The 21,910-nt window shown below is 38.5% G+C and overlaps 2 protein-coding genes and 1 pseudogene across 2 annotated transcripts; 2 read left to right on the top strand and 1 right to left on the bottom strand.

Annotated features, from left to right (window-relative positions):
• Positions 1 to 250: 250 nt before the first annotated feature.
• On the bottom strand, positions 251 to 9,377 carry LOC137191635 (chemerin-like receptor 1). Its single transcript, XM_067601918.1, has 2 exons — positions 9,261 to 9,377; positions 251 to 7,259 (listed from the first exon to the last, which is right to left on the bottom strand). Exon 2 carries the CDS (start codon positions 7,246 to 7,248, stop codon positions 6,109 to 6,111), a length of 1,140 nt encoding a protein of 379 aa, XP_067458019.1. The 5' UTR covers positions 7,249 to 7,259; positions 9,261 to 9,377; the 3' UTR covers positions 251 to 6,108.
• A 5,561-nt stretch (positions 9,378 to 14,938) lies between these two features.
• LOC137191661 (trypsin-3-like) lies at positions 14,939 to 16,139 on the top strand (annotated as a pseudogene).
• Positions 16,140 to 18,968: 2,829 nt separating this feature from the next.
• On the top strand, positions 18,969 to 21,904 carry has1 (hyaluronan synthase 1). The gene is given in 7 exon segments (XM_067601883.1): positions 18,969 to 19,050; positions 19,738 to 20,446; positions 20,554 to 20,779; positions 20,909 to 21,041; positions 21,153 to 21,363; positions 21,366 to 21,500; positions 21,502 to 21,904. Coding segments are annotated over 6 exon segments (1,728 nt in total). The 5' UTR covers positions 18,969 to 19,050; positions 19,738 to 19,750; the 3' UTR covers positions 21,829 to 21,904.
• The last annotated feature ends 6 nt before the right edge of the window (positions 21,905 to 21,910 follow it).

Below are 21,910 nucleotides of genomic sequence, written 5' to 3'. Positions count from 1 at the left end.
CCTCTTTAAATCTGTCCCTGCAAACAAAAACAGATCTGAAGCAGGGATATGTTTTTTCTAACCTGTTTAGATTTAATTTTAGTATTGAAGATATTGCACAGGCCCCTGTTGGCAAATGTACTGATTGCTCTTTCAATCAGATTTCCTCAGAAATTTCAAAACACCTGTAGGCCTCGTCCCCACCCTCTTTTCTCTTTGCCTGTTTGTTTTTCATTTCCTTTTGAGGTCTTTGCATTTTATATCTGCTGCCTCAGGTTTTACATACATTTTATTGTCCTTAAAACTAGATACATGGCAGGTGGCAATGTACATCAGTGGCATATACAGAAGGTTATCAGTGCAACACAAGAAACAGAAATTTCAGGGTGATTGACTTTGTGAAAATTACTGTACAGACCAATAAAGTCAAACTACAATACAAGACCAAGCAAAAATTTCATACTTCAGTGAGGAGAACTGGTACTGATAACAAGTACTGCAATAACAATCATCATCATAATCAATTAATTTATAATTAAAATAAAAATAAAATCAAATACATTAGAATAAAGTAGTCAAAACCGATTCACAGACAGTGTTTTGTAGTCATCAGACTTTGGCTGTTCATGCATTGTGATTAAATAAAATTTTCACACTTTTTTCAACCATACAGTGCCTTCACTGATAGATGAGCTACGTAGATACACTGGAGTACTACATTATACTCTTATTGTACCCTTTATACCTTTTATTACATTACACCCTTTGCAGCACCTCTCATGTTTTCAGTGGTGCTCTGGTGTTGACTAAATCAACATCTGGATGTAAGTTACATCTTGCCAGAGAGTTTTATAAAATAGAAGACAACTCCATTCTTGCCACTGTCCACTTGAAGCTGGACACAAACTGTGGCGTCTCTGTATCCCTGCAAGCAAAACTGATCTGAAGCAAAGATATATATAGCATTGAAGGTATTGCATAGGTCAAGATTGGCAAATATTCCTGTTGCTCTTTCAATCAGATTGTTTCAAAAATTTCTAAACACCTATGGTGACAGTGGAAGTTTTGAACATGCACAAAATGGCAGCACTTTATTATCAGTCAAATACGTCTAATGAATCCACAACGTACATTCAGTAAAACATACACATACAATAAAATGTCCCCATATGCCTAATGTTTAACTTGTTTTGTGACATGACCCCATGGAAGACAAGCATGCATCAGATTTTAACTAACCAATGAACCACATAATTATTTAATTACAAAGCTACCTTAAAAGGGTGAGTTTATTCTTTATTATTGGAGTGAATAACTTGCTTGACTGAATCCACTTATAAAGTTTGGCCTAGGCAAACAAGTTTCCACAATCCACTCACAGTTCTAGTTGACTTCTCTTTTTAATTCAAACACTACATAAAGCTGATATGCAGTGACAGAGGGTTACAAATGTACTTTACATAAACCATTAAAATTATATTGTTAAAGGATCTTGTTTTTTTCTCCATGAGGAGAGTATAAAAAAATTGAAATTCATTTTAAAATGTTGTCATACATTTACTTTGATGTCTTAACTATTTCACAAATAAAATGAACAAATTCATTGTGAATGTTATCCAACTGAGCTTATCAGAGTAATAGCACATGATATAAAAGCTACTGATAATAACTGACTTTGAGACAAAAGAGCTACTCAACATATTTATATATAATCACAAATGACTGATGATGACTGGAATACACTTCAGAAGTCTGAAGTTTGCTGTCATTGATCTATCTATCTATCTATCTATCTATCTATCTATCTATCCATCCATCCATCCATCCATCCATCCATCCATCCATCCAGTATATATGTATATATGAGTATATTTAGAGAGAGAGATTCCAGGCACAGTGTTTTGTGACATTATGTGGTGAATATGAAATGTGCACTATTAGTGGAAAAATGGTCCAGTAATAGTCAAATAATAATCCAAATTATATTTTAATAATGGAAATAATGATAACAATAGGAATAGTAGAGTTGGTCACTAGGACTAAAAAGATTAAAATAAAAATAAAATTGAATTATCATTTACATTGTGTACATTAGAACAAAGCTTTACAGGTTCATGTTATGTCACAATACAGCACATATACCAAAGTCATACAGAACACTGAATAAGTGTAACTTATGTTATAACTATAATGGAAGTTACAGTCAATAAAATAAACAAATAGTAATAATAGTAATAGTTTATTTATAAGAATTGATCTATTACTGATTGTTTAGGTAATTTTTGAAAGCAAAAAAAAAAAAAAGATTCCAGCCTCAAAAATGTGAACATTTGGTGGCTTTCTTTATCTTCTATGACAGTAAACAGAATATCTTTGGCTTTTGACTGTTGGTTTGTCAAAACAAGCAATTTGAAGATGTTACCTTGGTTTTTGGGAAGGAAAATTCTATGGTGGCCCTGAGGACCAAAACACAACATCATTTAAGAAAACGTGTTAACAAAACTGAAAACACAACATTTTACAAAACAGAAATGTTGTTTTATTGTACAGAAAATCAAGGTTTGGTCATTAGTTACTATGCAGAACTAAATACCGTAGTCTTGTCTCCATCTTGTCATTTCTACTACTTTTAAGTGTGTTTTCTGAGTGCGAAGGGACATTTTATATATTTTACTATTTTATATGAACACTCATTCAATCTCTTCTTCCATTCTTTCAACCTATTCATACGATTTGTGCTTTGACACTGCAGAATTATGAAGCAAGTTTCAGGAAACAGCAAATGACATTGTCCTTCTGTCAAGAGAGACCTTGATTTTTTAAGAACTGAAACTGAATTGACTTGGCTTCTGTCCAGTCTAAAACAATGTTGTTGTGTTTTCAGTTTTGTAAATGTGTTCTCTGAAATGTTCAATTTTCTTAAATTTTGTTGTTTTGTTTTCTGATTTGTTACAGTAATGTGTTTTGCACCTCTGGGCCACCATAATTTCCACACGTTTTTATAGACTAAACAAATAATTGATGAATCAAGGAAAAACAAAAAGCATTTGATAAACCAATTATGAAAATAATTACATTACTCAGATTATGGCAGAAAATGCATGTACTGAGGGTGGGGGTAAAAGACATACCACTCCCCACCCCCCCAAAAAACCAAACAAACAAGGATGAAAAGATCGAACTAAGCTTAGTATGCCATGCAACTGTTACTTTAAGGATAATAACTACATACTAACTATAATATGTATTTATTACATGTACATTATCCTGTTATTATGCTGAATAACAATTTAACTGTTTTCAATTCAACTGTTTAACAAAGTATGCAGTACATATGCAGCAGTCAAAATTCAGTTCACATGACAAGTGGCAAAAATGATCAATGGCAAATGTGGCTGTTAGAAATAGACATTTCATGGTGATTTACTTTGCAAAAATTACCACAGAAGAAAATAAGTTATACTAAACCTGCATAACTAGATAGTGTAATTGTCCACTTCACTTTCAATTAGTATGCACCCCAAATAATGGGAATGGGATCAGTGGCTGGGTTGAGTTGGGTGTGAGGGGGAAGCTAAGTGGTTGTGTGTGATGGTGACTTTGCTGAGGAAATTAACTTGCAATTAGACTCGGTGCAGTGGTTCAGCAATACTATTTAACACTATAGATTCTATTAATTAAAATCTGTTTGTTTACAGCCCACTATATGCTATGGCAAGATAGGCATGATGCTATTTTGTAAACTGCCATTATTACAGTTTCTTTGCTGTCACATAGAGGCAGGAGCATAGTAATTAACATCTGTAGCATATATGAGAAATCACAGTTCCCTTTGTCAACAAAACCTTATTTTTTGTAGCCTGTGTTGCACAAATTTAACCAAAATCTGTGACTGTCTTCAGTAACAATAAGCCATGGTTCAGCAAAAATGTTAAATCTCTGTGGGTTACGAAAAATGACACGTTTAAGTCCAGAGATAAAGAGCTGTACAAAATATCCAGGTATGAGCTAGAAAAAGCAGTAAAGAAAAGTAAATCTGAATATAGTGCCAAACTGGAGTAAAAGCTAAATAGCAATGACAGTAGAGTGGTTTGGCAGGGATTAGAACAGATTACTATCCGCAAAGCAAAACACATCATTCAAGATGAGGATTCCAACCTCCCAGACCAACTGAATGAATTTTACTGCAGGTTCGACTCAAAATCTGCTAGCCTACAGAGTATCTCCACAGTTACAGATCTTACTGACCCACCCTTCATTATCAAGGAGCATAGGGTGAGGTCCCTGCTACATAAACAAAATTGAAGGAAAGCTGCTGGGCTGGACCAGGTGTCATCAGCCACCCTGAAGTACTGTTCTTACCAATTAGACCCTGTCTTTACAGACATCTTAAACTGGTCTCTCACAGCCTGCAAAGTTCCATCTTGTTTTATGTCTGCGGTGATAGTACCAGTTCCTAAGAAACCCAGTGTGAGTGGTTGAATGACTACATTCCAGAGGCATTAATATCAGTCATAATGAAGGTGTTTGAGAGGTTGGTCTGTAGACATCTCTCTAACGTAGATCTAGACCCACACCAGTTTGTTTACAGGGCAAATTGGTCAGTAGATGATGCTGTTTCCCTATGCCTTCATTCCATACTACAAAATCTTGAAGGCCCTGCTACCTATGCCCGGGTCTTGTTTGTGGACTACAGTGCAGCCTTCAACACAATCCTTTCCAGGAAGCTGTCTGACAAGTTACTCATGACAGGGGTGAACCAAGGCCTATGTCACTAGATATTGGACTTTTTATGTAGTGGAACACGAGTGGCCCTTGTCAAATGGTGCTCTGAGAACAATCTTGAGCTAAACATAAGTAAAACCAAAGAGATGGTTATAGACTTTCAGAAAAATGAGAACAAGCTCAAGCCTCTGGAGATTCATGGGCAAGTAGTTGAAAGGGTGGAGAACTTTAAATTCTTGGGCACAACAATCTCAAACTCAAAAAATTAATACGGACACTATAATCATGAAATGTGAAGTTCACGGTTTCTCAAGGGGCCATGAGGCTCTTCTATAAGGCAGCAGTGGAGAGCGGTTTAACATTCCCTCTCACTGTTTGGTATGGGAATACAACGGCACAGGACAGAGCACAGTTGGAGAAGATAGTACATACAGCAACCAGGTTAATTGGCTGCAATCCCCCCTCAGTGTCCTCCATCTTTTACTCCTGTATCCAACAAACGGCCCCCAAAGTGTCCTCTGACCCCTCTCACCCAGCAAATTGTCTTTTTAACTTACTCCCATCAGAGAGAAGATGGTGGTCCATTGGTACCAAAACCAGTAAAAACAGTGCATATCCTGCTGAAATTCATATACTGAACTCTCAATGATCCTGTGACCCCCTCTATTCAGGGGCCTCCATTTAAAGTGTAATATGCACTTTATTTTGCTCTTGCATTTTTCTGCATTCCGTGGAATCCTATGTTTATGGTCAGGCTGCTATGTGCTGTGCACTTTATGTCTTAATGTCTATGACTATGGTTAGGCTGCTATGCACTGTGCACTTTATGTCTTTATGCCTATGACTATGGTTAAGCTGCTATGCACTGTGCACTTTATATTCACACCACACAGCTGTCCGTTTTAATCTGTTTTTTTCTTTTTTCCTATTCCCTTTTACCTTTTATTTGTGTACTTTTTTTTTATCATTCTTCTGCACTGCACCAAATTCCAATCAACTTGTTGAAATGGAAATAAAGTATTAAATTGAATTGAATTGAATTGAATTGAATTGAATTAAATTGAATAAACTGATGCAATAACTATATTGAAATTATGACTGGTTTCCTGTGTCAAAAAACTGCATATTACAAACAATATCCTAGGCACTGCTGTGGGTCAAAGAAGCGCCATTCTTAAGATACATGTAGCCACTTGGTATAGCATTAAAAACATTTTACCTTTCCATCATTTCAAAATTCTTAGGCCTACAAATGTATCAAAAATTCATCCACAACTTATATAATATATAGAGATTGCCTTAGGGGCCATTGCATTAAAAACAACAAAACAAAAAAAGCTATTTGGTATATACAATTATATTTGCTATGTACAATTACAGTATTTATTGATATCATGGACAGCCTTATACCTCAGCATCAGATACTGATTTCTCTTTGCTCCGACTGGTGACCATTGAGTTTGTATAGGTATATGAACGAGAAACCTCCTCCTGGAAAGCAGTCTCCAGTACATTCAGGATGGATTTACGAACTTTATCCTTGAAATCTTGGCCCATGAACACATACAGCAGTGGATTCAGACAACTGTTGAGAAAGGCCAGGCTGGTGGCTATAGGGACCCCGATAGTGGTGACATGGTCTAATATTTCACTTGCATGACTAGCCATGTGATTCACCAACTCGATTAGAGCCATGATGTGATAAGGAGCCCAGCACAGGAAAAAAGTGGTGATAACGGCAGCGATGATCTTAAAGGGGCGACTTGAATGGCTGGCCAGGGTGCGGTTCCTCCTGAGACGATGGATTATCACAGCATAACAGGAGACAATGACAGTGAAGGGGACAACAAAACCCAGGAGGAAACGGGTGATGGTCATGGCCTGATGACGAAACTGTCGCAACTGATTCACAGACAGTGTTTCGTAGTCATCAGAAAAGGCAAAGTTGTTGAAGCAGTTGATGATGTCTTCATTGTTATATGATGGCCCAGTGTCCCTGAAGATGAAGTATGGAGTGCTGAGAATCAGAGCCAGTACCCAAACACCCAGACTCACACAGGATGCTTTGCGTACACTTCGGTGGTTCTGGGCCCAGACGGGCCACACGACAGACACACATCTGTCCACGCTGATCACTACCAGAATGTAGACACTGGCAAACATGTTCAGGAAGCTTATGGTGCTGTTCAGTTTGCACATGAACTTGCCGAAAGGCCAGTGGAAATCCATGGCTGTGTATGTAACACTCAAAGGAAGGAATGCTGTGAAGAGGAAGTCAGCCACAGCAAGATTGAGGAACCAAACTGTGTTCACTGTTTTCTTCATCTTGAACCCAGTCACCCAGATAACCACTCCATTTCCGAGCACACCCAGAACGAAAGCCAGGCAGTAGATAACGACAGACATGATGTTGAGAGACTGTCGCAGCTCAGCATGTTCATCCTTGTAGTCATACTCATCATCATCATACAAAGAGCCATTTTTTCCAGTGATATCTGTTGTATTTATGTGATAGAAAGGTGTCGCAGTCATTAGCTCCATCATTGTCTTGAGACCTGCAGCATGAAAAACAAATGTTAAAGTACAACTGAAATAAATTGGCTTTTTTGTCTATTACAGCATATACTGTATATATGCTCTGTAAATCACTTTATTTACAGTACTGTGCAAAAGTTTTAGGCACCATAGATGTTTAGATTCTTATCCATTATGCAATACCATCAGGGAGTTGTCTGTTTGGTCCCCAATTTATTTATGACATGACAATGACCCCAAGCATACAGATAGAGTCATAAAGAACTATTTTCAGCAACAAGAAGAATGATGAGTCCTGCAACAGATGGTATGGTATGGCCCCCACTGAGCCCTGATCTCAACATCATGGAGTCAATCTGGGATTACATGAAGAAGCACCTGAGATGGCCTAAATAATAAATCCACAGAACATTCTTTTTCCAGGATGGTTAAAACAACCTACCTGCAAGTTACCATGAAGAACTGTGTTAAAGTGTACCAAGGAGAATTCCTGCTGTTTTAAAGGCAAAGCTGCTCACAGCAAATATTGATTTCATTTAGGTTGCTGCTGTTTACTCAACTTTGTTAAGTTAATTGATAAATTAAAACAATTTCTAGCAATATTTTGTAAGCATTCTCACTTTACTTTTAGTGCCTAAAAACTTTTGCACAGTACTGTATATTTTAAATTCTTTGATTTCATGATTGTGCCCCCTAGTTTTACATTATTTCAATTAAATACTGTTTCATCATCTGTTTACATAGCTGGAGTGCCTATTTTGATACAGCAAATCAAATCTTGTATAAGCAATAATAAGGTGTTTGATCATAGGCAGGGCAGACGGTCACACTGAGCCTGATAGTATCCTGCTACAAAACACAAGAACCACTGACTCTGATTAACCCACATTAGTTTTCTGCTAAAGTATCCTTCTTATTTAACTTACAAAGTGAACACACGCCTTGACCTGCACCTTAGCTTGTTGAACGAGCGACCAGACTAACATTCAGTATTGAACTGCTAATGTCAGTTCGCAAGCTAAATAGCTATTTAGCTGTTCAGCTTCACCATATTAAACAGCATATTAACATTCCTGAAAATGTCACTTGGTCACTTGGTCATTGCTCTTCAAAATTAGCCACTGTCTGTCCATGACTTGTAGCTACAACAGTTTCTTTACTTTTTTCTGCATTCAGTAAGGTAACATTGGTAGCAGCCAGAAAATGTAAATCAAACAAGCCTCTGACATTCCCGCCATCAGGCTGACACAAAAAGAATTTCTGATATTTTGTCAAAGATCTTTTTTCTCCATTCTAATAATACTTAACTGTTAAAAATGCATTAAAAACATATTTACATTATTTTTGACTGCAAAGAGGGATGATTAAATGTGATTTTAGTTGCACTTTTGGATTTTTTTGTTTTTTGCATGAGACTATGATGTGATGTTTACCAAAATAATTTTATTTAAAAGTTAGGACAATCAGTGTACTTTTCGAAGATGGGTTATATATTTTAGCGCCACTTACTAGCTCTCCAAAAAGGCCTAAGATGATGCTGTTCACAGGGACATGAAACCTGCAATTATAGGGCAGCAGTCCCAACCAAAGAATCAACACAAATCTGTCTTCAAATCACGTTTTGAAAAATGTTTCTCAATTTTCAATGTTTGTTTGAGTTCAGTAGCCTATAGGCTAGTCATGAGTCTGCTGTGAAAATCACAGTTTAATAAGGCTATGAAAAAAAGAAATCAACTCCAATCCAACTTCATCCGCTAATTTTGCACAACATACAATGGAAACGTAAACGCAAATTCAATGAGCAAAAAAGGTACCCGTGTACTATAGATAAGCTTGTGAATTCTTTGTAAAGATCCCTTTCGACCTCAAAGAGCAACAAATTGTCTGAAACGAAGTGGTTCAAATCCCACCCTAAGATTTTTGTTAGGGCATGTTGTAGCAAACATCTATTTCTTCTTTACAGCCTCGTCTGGTTCACTGATTTAAGGTTTCTGATATTCTATAACAAAAATGTACAATACCTTTCTCAAAGCTCTCCAGTCGGATGACGATGTTATCAGCTGCAGATGTAACTCTGAACAAACCCTGACTGATCCGTGGAAACGGCGAGAGTCAGATCCCAGACTCCTTAAATATGTGACGTCATTGCTCACATCGAGGCGGGACCACAACCAGCACTCACGCCCCTCGTTTGAAGAACAGTAAACTTCCAGTATACTTTGGCTGTTCTTGCATTGCAGTATTAAGAGAAAAAATTAAAAAATTAAAACAAACACAAAATTGGCTTAGTTGATAGATGATGCAAAATGCATTTATATGACCATGCAGTATGTCTAAACACTACAGACAATTCACTTTACACCCTGGACTTACAAAGTGATGCTGTCTATATAACCCTAGTGTGTGTGGAAGTGCAAATCTGAAGTGTGGTGTAAAATTTCTTGCTACAACACGTCTGCCTTCTTTAAATACTACACGATAGAGTCTGTGGGAAACTCCGAAAAGTGAAAATACAGCGTAACCAAACAACAAAATGCATAAATTGTGGGTTGCTGAGGTGAGTACCTGAGAAAGAGCAGAGTTGTGACTTCTCATGACCAATCCTGCTGTGTAATGTGTTTTTCCTCTATGTGGCTTGAGCTCATGTTTGCTTGAGGTTAGGTATAATTGCTCTGTGTTGGCTGTTTGAATCGACAGCTGGGCATGTAGGTCACATATTCTTAGTGTCCCCTCTTTTCACCCTGCCTCATGTATAAGGAAGTCACAACAGCATCTGTCCGTAATTAAGGGTCGCCAAGCAGTTTTATATGGTTCCTCTGTAGATCCAAACCTGCATGAAAAACAGATCTGGATGAATATATCTTTTTTTTTCATTGGAATTACTATTAGTATTTGGGATAATTGCACAGATATAAGTTATCTAGGGGATGCTCTTGTTTTGTTCTGAAATTTGGAAACACATCTGAAGTGCATTGCCATCTTTGATGTGTGTAAGTGCCATACTCATAAATTAAGAAACAAAATTAAAAGAGGAACTTCAGGGGATAGGATGGAATATTTTTCATCACAACAGGAATGATTTTCACCCATTGCACTAAACCCTGCATTCCTGAAACATTTGACATTTAAAGTATATGCCAAAAGCACATGATGCTAGGAATAGTTGCAGAATGGGACCAGAAGTGAATGGAAACCTAAAACAAAGGTAATTCATATACCTACCCTGAAGCAATCTATGCTGTAATTCACAACACTTTAATCTTTTAAACCTGCCTGGCACATTCCTGCTGCTTTTGTGTTTTTTTTTTTATTTTTTTTTTTAAATCTCAGATATATCCCCATCAAGTTCTCAGAGTTCCTACTGAAATTCAACACAAGGCCATAAAAAACACAGACCTATAGCTAAATAATTAAACAGAGTTAAGGTCAAAGCAGAAGATTTGAAGGAACTGAAAAAACACCCTGACATGCTGAAGGTTTATAAAGTGAGCAATTCCTTGTTTAAATGAAGGCTTCAGTCTGGTGTCCTAAAAGCAGAGTTCAAATATCACATGTGGATTGAACAAAATCTAATTAATCAAGAAAAATCTGCAGAAAGGCATCTAAACAGGAAGAGGCAAAAAAATTGGAATACCATAATAAGAGCAATATGGAGGCGTGGACATGGGGGAGTGTTGGCTGGAGAGAATGAAAATCAATCTAGTGTCCCCAAAGTATAGCCCTACCTTCAGTGGGGAAGAAATGTTGCATCTGAGTTTGACTTTGTGGTCATATTTCCTCCCACATGGTTCCTCTTTACTCTTGGTTTTGCTGCCCAACTACCCACACATTCATATATCTGTATAACATGGTATTGAGTTGATGATTGTTTTCTAGAATTTTCTGTGGAAAGTTGCAAAACATGCTGAATGGACTGTTTCCTCAATCTCAGTAACCTGTCTTTCTCTGTTTTCCCAGGAAAAAAACACTGATGTTGAAGCAAAAATACCAGTGTGGATGAAGAATTCTTTTAAAGTTTTATACTGACTAATTTGAGCATCTCAACTGCATCTCATTGAGCAAATGATATCAACAGGAATTAAATGAATGTTGCAAAGCATCTGTACAAAATCCTAAACAAGGTTTGGCTGGTTTGTGCCAACTTACACTTCTTTTTTGGCATATTTGTTGCCATGTCATAAATTGGAAGTTGACATTTAAGGAATTAATGTAGATGAATATCTACTGAAGTCATCCGAACTGCCTAAAATTTGTGAAAGTGACACAATCAAAACAGGTCTGATGCCTGTGTTTTTCCTTCTAATAACAATTATTTGCAACACTATAAGAAGAGGTAAATCAAATTCAGAATATTTACATTTGGGGTCATTATTTCATAAATCACACAAAGTGCCATTTTAGTGATGGCAGTGGCTTTGATAATCTAAATTACAACAGTTGTTCACACAGTGAAACACAATGAGGCTCACAATCTTGAACTGATCAACTATGCTGTAAGCTGCTAGAACCTGCCCAACCCTAAAACTGAGTCCCCTGCTCAAATGTACACACACAGGAACTGTGTCCTGCCAATAGTCCAGATGTGAGGGGGAAGAAGAAATGAGAGAGAGAGGGGGAGAGAGAGAGAGAGAGCAAAAGAGTGAGAGACACTACATGTGTCTACTAACATGCTCTCAGCCTCCGCTTGAGTTGGAGCAACACCCTTAGTTGAGTGCGTAGGAGGACTCTTGTCTTTGTTATCATTGCCTTTCTTCATGGATGCATAAATATTCAGTGACTGAATACATCCCCACTGAGAGACATCGGGACCAAAAACAATTCATTCTAACTACAGGAAACAGTTTGAAATAAGCTGACCCAGTTAACTTATTCATTACTCCTGAAAACTATGCTGCACTGTTCAGGTCCATTTGTAACACTAAATGATATGCCTGTCCTGTTTTAGCTGAAGTCTAGACAGGATGACTACTTTGTTTAATTTGGTTCGGATTCTCTGGAGCAATACATGCACCAGTTTTTGTTTCTGTGCTAAAATATTTTTTTCACAATTTTTGCTGCACAGTCTTTCAACAGAACTCAAAGGCAGAACTTTTCACTAGTGTCTGTAGGGGATATTAATAGCTATCCCAAGGCTATAGTTTGAGGCAAGCCTTCAGAGCCCAGGGCTTGCCAGAGTTCTTGATTTACCAACCAAACCTGCAATTATGTGTGTGCCGCATAAATACCAATTTGGGTGTGTAAAACAACCAGCGGAGGTTTAAAGGGAATTTCGTTTTAGCAGAGGGTGGTATACGCAGTTGGAATTTGGGGATTTATTATTTACTACAGCAGCTGGGAGGGTGGGGGAACAACCTGAAAAGTAAAACTAAAGTGCATGTATGTCTGTGTGTGTCTCTGTGTGTGAGACAGAGAAGTTATAATAACATACTCCTGTTCCCAGTGTCTGTGTAATACACCCAGTATTTTTGTCGCTGTTGAGTGCAAAACCCTGTGAGCTCACAGCATTTCTAAATCCACTTTTGTTGGGGCACAGAGTGAAATGGTGGCATACTCGCTGTTGTGCTGAAACGTCTAGATTCCACTTTACGCAGTCATAAAGACACAAATAGTGGGAATCTGCAGTATGTTGAAACCTCAAAGGTTTGTTGATCTTGCGGTGCTGACTGGAAATCAAACCTTTGTCTCATGGGTGCGGAGAGGTCAGGAATTTTGTTTTTCAAGTCAAAATGGGTGCCAACCGCTTTCGCCCCTACTATGGCTCATTGATGTTTTTTTTTTTCCATGCAATACACCACACACGGGGAAAAAGGCTGAACTTCAATAACCTAAACCACTTCCTTACACTCGTCCCTACTTTCAACCGCAACGCTTGGTCCCCCTCAGCAGACTTAAGGGATATGAATAATCAGACTTGGCTCTGGCCAACAGAAAACAAGCCTGGCAGTGCATAAGTTTTACAGATCTTTGACACGTCGCTCCCTCTTTCTGTCCAAGTGTATTTTGAGATACAGTGGAATGGGATTAGGGGAACCGGAACTGGTTAAACAGGGAGAGCCGAATGGTGAAATAAATGGAAGTCTTTATCCTTTTCCATGTATTGTATAGAGTTAAGGTCAGAAATGCTTGAAATTAGCATTGTAGTCCTGGTCATTATTGAAGATCAGTGACAGTTTTAGTTTGCAGTGACATGAGCAGAGTTTCTTAATTCACACATCCTGAATAGTGGTTATGACTAAACAGGCATGTGGTTGTCATATGTGAGACAGTCAAAGAAATTTCAACCTTTTCAGTTTGCTCATGGAATTTGCATTTGTTGCACATTTTAATGTTGCACACAAATGAGGATATCACAAGAGCAATCAAGCACGCAACATGATATGTACACATGTTTACCGAAAGCAAATTTCTCAACAGAATGAGTCAAGTTGCTGTATTACATCCACTCATTTGCAATCAAAGAACACAAGCGATGATGCAGGTTAGAAAAGGAATGAGGCAGACGGTGTGTATGCCACACAGTAATGAGTGGCGGAGAACTTGCCTGTGCTGGATGGGAATGCGTTGTATTTCATCCTTAAGTGTATAATCATAGGGTTTGGTTAAATGTACCCTCACATTTAAATGTTTTCCTGTCTGGTGCTGATAAACACCTATTCTTATACATGAGTAACAGAGCCTCGTACCTCTCAGTGCCTCTCTATGTCTGAAAAATTGAGTCAGCAATGACATGCAGTTTTGAAATTTCAAAACAGCAAGAGCAAAATGCTTTCTTCCTGCTGAACTTAGACTGGGTTGATTTTTTGTTGAGTTTTCCAAGTAATTTGTTTTATATATTATTTTTATATTGTGTATATGGCGCTCAAAAGTTTCACCAGACACAGTTATGTAAAATAAACAGATAATGTGTCATCAAGTGACACTTTACTGATAACATCCAGTAAACTGAAGCTGACATTGTAACACATTTTCTGACTATGTTAGATTTGCCTTCGTCAGGACTTTATGTCAGCGTTGAGCAATGCAAATGGAAAAAAGCACTGCCATATCAGTTGTTGCAACACCTACTGCTTTTTTTCCAGGAAGATGATTGCTGATAAGCAATATGAATAAGCAAAACATTAAAACAAGTAAAATAATACTGGTAAAGTTATTTTTGGTGTATATCTAAGCTGTATGGATGAGGTAAGATGGCACATTTGCCATGGCACAATCTTACTCTGGCACAGACCATCTTTAACTCCATGAGTTACAGCACACCCACACACCAAGTCTTACTCAACATCCACAAGTGCGAATGTCAGTTAGTTAGACGGCCGTCATATCCAGTATATGATTGTATAATAAACCTGTTGTGAAAAATAAAAAACTAACATTGTCATAGTTGCACTGATGCCACCGGTAGTGACTAAACTAAACTCATGAACAGTGAGCAGTGAAAAAAAAAAAAAAAAAAAGAACATAAAAGAAATAAACACATATGTGTTGACTGAAATCACACAAAGAGAAATCCCAAATGGCAGTGTTTGCAATTCAAAAAATGATCTCTTCATCCGACTGTCTTTGGAGGGGCAGGTATGGTACAGAAATGATATTGAAAGTCTGATTATGGTGCATCAAGTTACTATGACCTACACTAGATGTCAATACACTAATAACATCATTTTCTCTGTTTTTGTTTCATCTTTATTCAAATTTTTAAACATCTACAGTCGCCCTGAAAGAAGACAACAAGATTGTTGGAGGGTATGAGTGCCTGAAAAACTCTGTGCCCTACCAAGCATCTCTTTTCGACGGATACAACTTCTGTGGGGGATTCTTCTGTCTAGTGAGTGGATGCTCTCTGCTGCACACTGCAAATCAAAGTAAGACAGATGATCACTAACCCCTGAAACTCTAGCAGCCGATCAAATTCATATTGTGTTTGAAAACGAAAAGTCTTTTCATGACTTAATATAAATGTGATTCTCTCTCCTGAAGATAAGTCTTGTCGAGGGAGCAGCAAGCAGCATAAGTAACTTTTAAGATGGGTTTAATCCTTCCAGGTCAAATGTGGAAGTACGGCTGGGAGAGCACGACATCTGGGAGCCTGAGGGGACTGAACAGCACATTATGTCTGCCAAGTTTATTTGCCACCCTGACTACAACTCCCGAACACAGGATAACGATATGCTGATCAAGCTGAGTCAACCTGCCATTCTGAACAGCTACGTCCGCCCTGCTACACTTCCCTCAAAGTCTGCCAGTGGTGGGACAATGTGCCAAATCTCTGGATGGGGAGTCTTCGTCCTAGCAATGAGGGCTGTGAGTTATGTGTAGTAAAACGGTCGTAAAGTTCAGACAGAAAAAGTATCAGACTGTTTGAGAATGTTCCAAACTGAGCTGTTTTAAAGTTGATTTGCCAATACTAATACTCTTTTTCTTATACCATCTATAGTGAGGTACCCTCATAAATTGCAGTGCCTGGATGGCCCTCTCCTCAGTGATGATACATGCTTTAATGCATACCCTTTACAAATCACTGAAAACATGATCTGTGCTGGCTTTCTGGAAGGAGGGAGGGACTCCTGTCAGGTAATATAGATATCACATCTTGATGTGAAGGATGCACCCATGAAAATGAACTGCATCTCTTTCATCCTCAGGGTGACTCCGGGGGTCCCATGTTGTGTGATGTGTGTACAGTGTGGTTTATCAGTGTGTCAATAGAATAAGAATCTACAAATATTGTACTTCTTCCCACACTCATACAGCAGTGATTCTTCTACAAGAAGCTAAAGGTCTCACCCAGACTTTACATTAAATTGGCTGACAGGTGTTTTGGTCAGCATGTGTCTAAAGCGAGTGTGTCATTAAATCTTTAAAATGCTGCTTGTGCTCAGTGCCATAATTCATAACTTTGGTAAGCATGACTGTAAATCATACTGGCAAGTATTTAAGAGTGTAACAGATCTAGCTGCCTCTCGTGCTTGAAACTTATTTTATTGTACTAACAGAATAGCCTAACAGCAACTCTGACTCAGAGTGGCTTTACAATGAATGGGCAGAAAACTATTTTGCTCACAAACTCCTCAGTAGAACGCAGAACAGTTGAGGATCAAACGTGACATTGTCAATGTACTGTCCAACAGTGAATCACAAATGCAAAAAAATGCTGCTACACTGCTCTCTGTGGGTTTGAAACTGTAAAGCATGTTGCATACTCTAGCCAGACTTTATAATCATGGAGCAATGCTACAAATTTGGTAATTATCTGGCTGGCTGTCCAATAACTGGTAACTAAGTGGTAGTTTATTAAAAGTATCTTAGATTACAATTGGAGTCCCATAGTGTATTGATTTGGCCTGAACTTTCATGTTAGTGCAGTTTGTTTTTTGAGTAAAATGGAAACATAGGTGGACACCGGCAACCAGAACTTGATGAGCAACTTGAGCATCTAAAGGAGGAGAATGAAATGTCCTTAGTACAACACTAAAGGCACTGGTCTGTAACCTTTATATGAAAGGGCACACATTTTCCATCTAACAGGATCAGGTAGACATATTGGAACACTCGACCACAAAAAATTTTGGTCGGATTTAGTTTGCTTGGGTGTGGCAAGTGTAGCAAAAAGTAGAAGAGTGAGTCACCAAGCAATTGCTTGACCACCGAATAAAGACTAGTGCCTAATGAGGTTTCTGTGGACACACAGCATATGAACAAAAAATAAATCTAGTCTCTATGAAGCATGCCGCACTTTTTTTTTTTTTTTTAAACGTAGCCTTGGACAAGATGTTGATTCAGGCAACACAGGTATCAGTTTTTTCAAACTTACAAAATAACACAAACCATGTTTACAGGCTACTAATAAGTTGCGGCTACTTGGTGAAAATTCTGCAGTTTCATGGACAGTTCATGTTCTTGATGTGGTCACAGACTTATTCAGTTAAACCCTCAGTGACAATGGTTATTAACCAGGGACATGTCAGAAGAAACCAACAGTTTAGCAGTGACATTTTAATAAAAAATTAGCTCTAAAAAAGGAAAAAGGAGAAATACTTACTTATATATAAATATATAAAATAAAATAAAATAATATATAAATATTTAATAGCAGAAAATAACAATATTATAGACAATGAACTAAAAGATTCACAAAAAAAGCAAATTATTTGTATCCACTGAATTTATTTCCATATTTAAAGTCCCATAATAGATGCTGATCAGGTGACAGAAAATCATTCACAGGACAGTGTTGCAAAGTACTTTGAAGAAAACATACAGATCTCATGGTAACATGTGCCAGTTCACCATCCCTAAACACATCGACTGGCACAGACTCCATACATGACATCAGCTGCCTGGTGGCCTCTACTTGGGTCTGACATGAAGTGTGTTGATGGCTCAGACCAGGTCCTGTGGTTAAGGGTGTGGACACTCATGAGCGGTCAACAGATTTCCCCGTAAAGAAACTCTCAAGGGATGTAATCATCATGGTTAAGTAAGGACAGCCGCGGCGACTCAGTGAACCAGAAAGGGCAGCTCTAAGCCCTCTGAAGTCAGAGCATGGGATAATGGAAAAGGTGCCAGACATAAGCTGTGACCAATCTCCTATTACACAACATACACTCTTTTTTTCCCTTACTTCCTCTTTTCTATCCTTTGTTTTTTTTATACACCTGCAGTTTCAGAAAAGAAGCAGCAGAGGGCAACATCCAACTTTGGTAACAGCTTGACTGCAGCCTCCCTGGTTACTTATGTGATCTCTGAATAGCTCAACATTTTGCTCTATGGCCACACAGTTTCTGACATAGTAGAACAAACTTTCCACCACAAGACTCTGTGTCTTGAACTAATGAGTGCTTTTTTACGATATTTGTGCACAAATACATCTTTGCAGTAGGTAGGTTGGAGAAATAACATAAAATGAATTAAAAATGTCGCTGTAAAATAGTGGGTAATCAATTTAAAGGCTTGTAATTTACTGGTTTACCAATAGTATTGGGGTATATGTCAGGTCTGAAGTTTGATGTAAGACGCAAATTGCGGTCAAGATAAGAGCAAACACCAGAACAGGCAAACCCAAAAGTCCTCCTAGAATCTCCAGACTGAAATGAGTAAATTTATTAAAAGTTAAAACAAGGAGAAAATGTACAAAATTACAGGGGAACCCCGCGAGAGAAGTGTTTCACCCAATCGGTGGATTGCTCTCGGTCTATTTGAGGCTCCTACCAACAAAAGTTTAGGATGCTCTTCCTTTGGCAAACTGTCTCGTCGGAGGTCACAAACTTGACAATCTCCATGGTAAAATGAAAAACACAAAGCAGCCGTACGGACCGCGCACACCGATGTTCTCAGCCAGCAGGACCACCGCCTTGCTCCTGACTCACGGCTGAGTCAGCGGGGGCGCGCGTAATTGATAATTCTCCAGACATAAAAAGCGCGCTCATGGCTCCATCCCATATTCAACCTAGTAGGCTATAAAACCAACAAACTTCACGCCAAGGTGCCAGACAAGAGGAACACAGAGTGGATGTCTCACATATTCAAATTCAGCCGAACTTGACATCAGGTAGGATTAAAAATTGATAAGTTTATCATGTGTTAAGTAACGTTTTTTATTGCTATTTTGTTGATAAATTAGTAAATAATTATTATTATTATAAAAAGCTACAACCAAATACTGTGTAATACAATTTCACTAAAAATTGTTTGTTATGTAATAGTTTGAATTAAAACAAAATAATTCCTTGCTGGAATTGTGCGTGTCAGTAAAGATGACATGATTTAAAAATAACAACTTAAATAAAAACATATTTCCGATTTCTGCTTGCGGTAAGATATTTAAGGCTTTAACTTGCTCAGTTCATATTTACATCCTTTTAGTGATTTTATTATTTATTAGTTAACTAAATCAATTGATGATCACGTGTCACTTTTGTCAGTTACAGCTTTGTATCAGAATTGCTTGTTTCTGTGTAAGTGTGTGACGTTTAAGGATGCTTAGCTTGTAGCTAATGTGTATTTTATATTCATACACACAAACATGTGTAGAAAAAAACAATAAATGTTTTACATATGTCATCCTTAAAAATAAATACAAACATTTAATGTAAAATTTAAATATTTTTAAAAAAAGTTTAAAAAAAAAATATGAAAATGAACTATTCAATCTTGAACCCACTGTAGTCTATTCTATCACCAGAATTATTACCTATGTTTTTATTTCTTAGATTAGATTTCTTAGATTTCTTAGATTTTCCTTAGATTCACAGTCTTGTTAGAATTAAAAGAGTGTAGATTAAAGCTGTATGTAAGTAAGCTTGGCAGCTGTATTTTTTCCAAGCTGTATAGCTTGTTAACATGTCTAGCAGCAGTTCACATAAAACATCTAATTCCATTTAATGCACTCTTTTTTTCCAGACCACAGGACAGTGGGTGTGTGTACATTTTTAACAGCAGAAAACCATCCTTTATACATGTACAAGCCATGCTAACATGTGGTGTCTTTGTGCCTCCTAGGTAAAGAAACACAATGCAGTTGAAAGCTTTTTTGAAGAGGCTGGGCTCAATAGTCCGAGCCATCCTCACTTTCCTCTTTGCTCTGGTGGTACTGGGTGTGATGGTGTGGGCCTATGTTAAAGGTTTCCAGCTGGTGACCTCCATGTATGGAATCATCTCCTTTGGCTTTTATGGACTACTCCTCTCGCTCCATGTGTTCGTTCAGAGCTTCTTTGCCTTCGTTGAACACCGGCGGATGAGAGCTCGCACAGACCCGTGCAGCTTTACCAAGACTATTGGCTTCACTATATCTGCATACCAGGAGGACCCTGTCTACCTCAAAGAGTGCCTCAACTCCATCAAGGCCCTCAAGTATCCCCCTGAGCTGCTGCGCATCATCATGGTGGTAGACGGGAACTCAGATGATGACCGATATATGATGGAGATGTTCAGAGACGTGTTTGCAGACCAAGACCCTGGCTGTTATGTGTGGAAGAATAACTACCACTCATGGGACCCCACACAGGCCCAGCGGGATGTGGAGATGGCTGCAGCAGTGGGCCCAGGAGGGGATGCTGATTATATTATCAGAGAGGATCCACAGCGAAAAGAGGTAGAGCGCCTGATCCAGAGCCAGAAGTGTGTGTGCATCATGCAGAAGTGGGGCGGCAAGCGGGAGGTGATGTACACAGCCTTTAAAGCCCTCGGGTCATCTGTTGACTATATACAGGTATCTAATTTACTTTTCTCATTCACATTCCTTTTTAAAAATGTAATTAAAAGAAAATCAAAGTGTTGCACAATTTCAATGACATAACTGTCTCTTTCCTTCTGTAGGTGTGTGACTCGGATACTAAACTGGACCCTCTGGCCACAGTGGAGCTGTGTAAAGTGCTGGAGAGCAACCCCAAATACGGTGCCGTAGGAGGAGATGTGATGATCCTCAACCTGAAAGACTCTTACATTAGCTTCATGAGCAGTCTTAGGTACTGGATGGCTTTCAACATCGAAAGGTCCTGCCAGTCCTTCTTCAACTGTGTGTCCTGCATAAGTGGTCCTTTAGGTAAGAAAAAAGCAATTTTTCTTCCTGTGATGTGGGTGAAAGAAATTATTCTGCATGTTAAGCAGTGTTGGTCATGGCTTTATTGCTGTAACTCATTTTAACTAATATTTCATTAATTGTTCCATAAAGGTCTGTACAGGAACGATCTCCTTCAGCAGTTTCTGGAGTCTTGGTACAATCAGAAGTTTTTGGGATCTCACTGCACGTTTGGTGATGACAGACATCTCACCAACCGTATGCTGAGCATGGGTTATGCCACAAAGTAAGAAACTTTTTTTCATTATTATGCACAAAAATGGCATATCACACAAGTACCCTCAAAGACTGTAGAATATGAAATGTTTCATTGATTTTTTCCCCCCATTTTCTTTAGATACACCGCTCGCTCAAAATGCTACACGGAGACACCTGCTCAGTTTTTGCGCTGGCTCAACCAGCAGACTCGCTGGACAAAATCTTACTTCCGTGAGTGGCTCTACAATGCAATGTGGTGGCACAAGCACCACCTCTGGATGACCTACGAGTCCATCGTGTCAGGTGTTTTCCCCTTCTTTGTGACCGCCACCATCATCCAGCTGTTTTTGGACGGGGCACACTGTGGGACATCCTCTGGATCCTGTGCTGCATCCAGCTGATCGGGCTGGTGAAAGCAGCATATGCCTGCATCCTGCGCAGAGATATTGTAATGGTGTTCATGTCCCTCTACTCAGCTCTGTATATGGACCAGTCTGCTGCCTGAGTACTTTGCCATCCTCACCATGAACAAAAGCAGCTGGGGGACGTCAGGCAGGCGTAAGATTGTAGGGAATTACATACCCCTCCTCCCCCTGTCAGTGTGGTCAGCTATTTTATTAGGTGGGCTCTGTTACACAATCTACAAGGAGAGTCAACTGGACTGGCTAACTCCAGCCAAGATACTGGAGACTAAGTTCATTGTCTTTGGCTGTGTGGCCTACATTTGCTACTGGATGCTTATGATGTTCCTATACTGGGTGTGGTTCCGCAGGTTATGTAGGAAGCGTGCCCAAAGTTACACATTGAGTGTGTAGGTCCACAGTGTCCAGTGAATAACTAAGTTTATTTATTTAAATTCAGCCATTTAGTTGATTTAATTTATTTATTTTGTCTCAC

The sequence above is a fragment of the Thunnus thynnus genome, chromosome 10 (assembly GCF_963924715.1).
Source record: "Thunnus thynnus chromosome 10, fThuThy2.1, whole genome shotgun sequence".
Lineage (NCBI taxonomy): Eukaryota > Metazoa > Chordata > Actinopteri > Scombriformes > Scombridae > Thunnus > Thunnus thynnus.
This window is presented reverse-complemented; position numbering and strand designations above follow the sequence as displayed.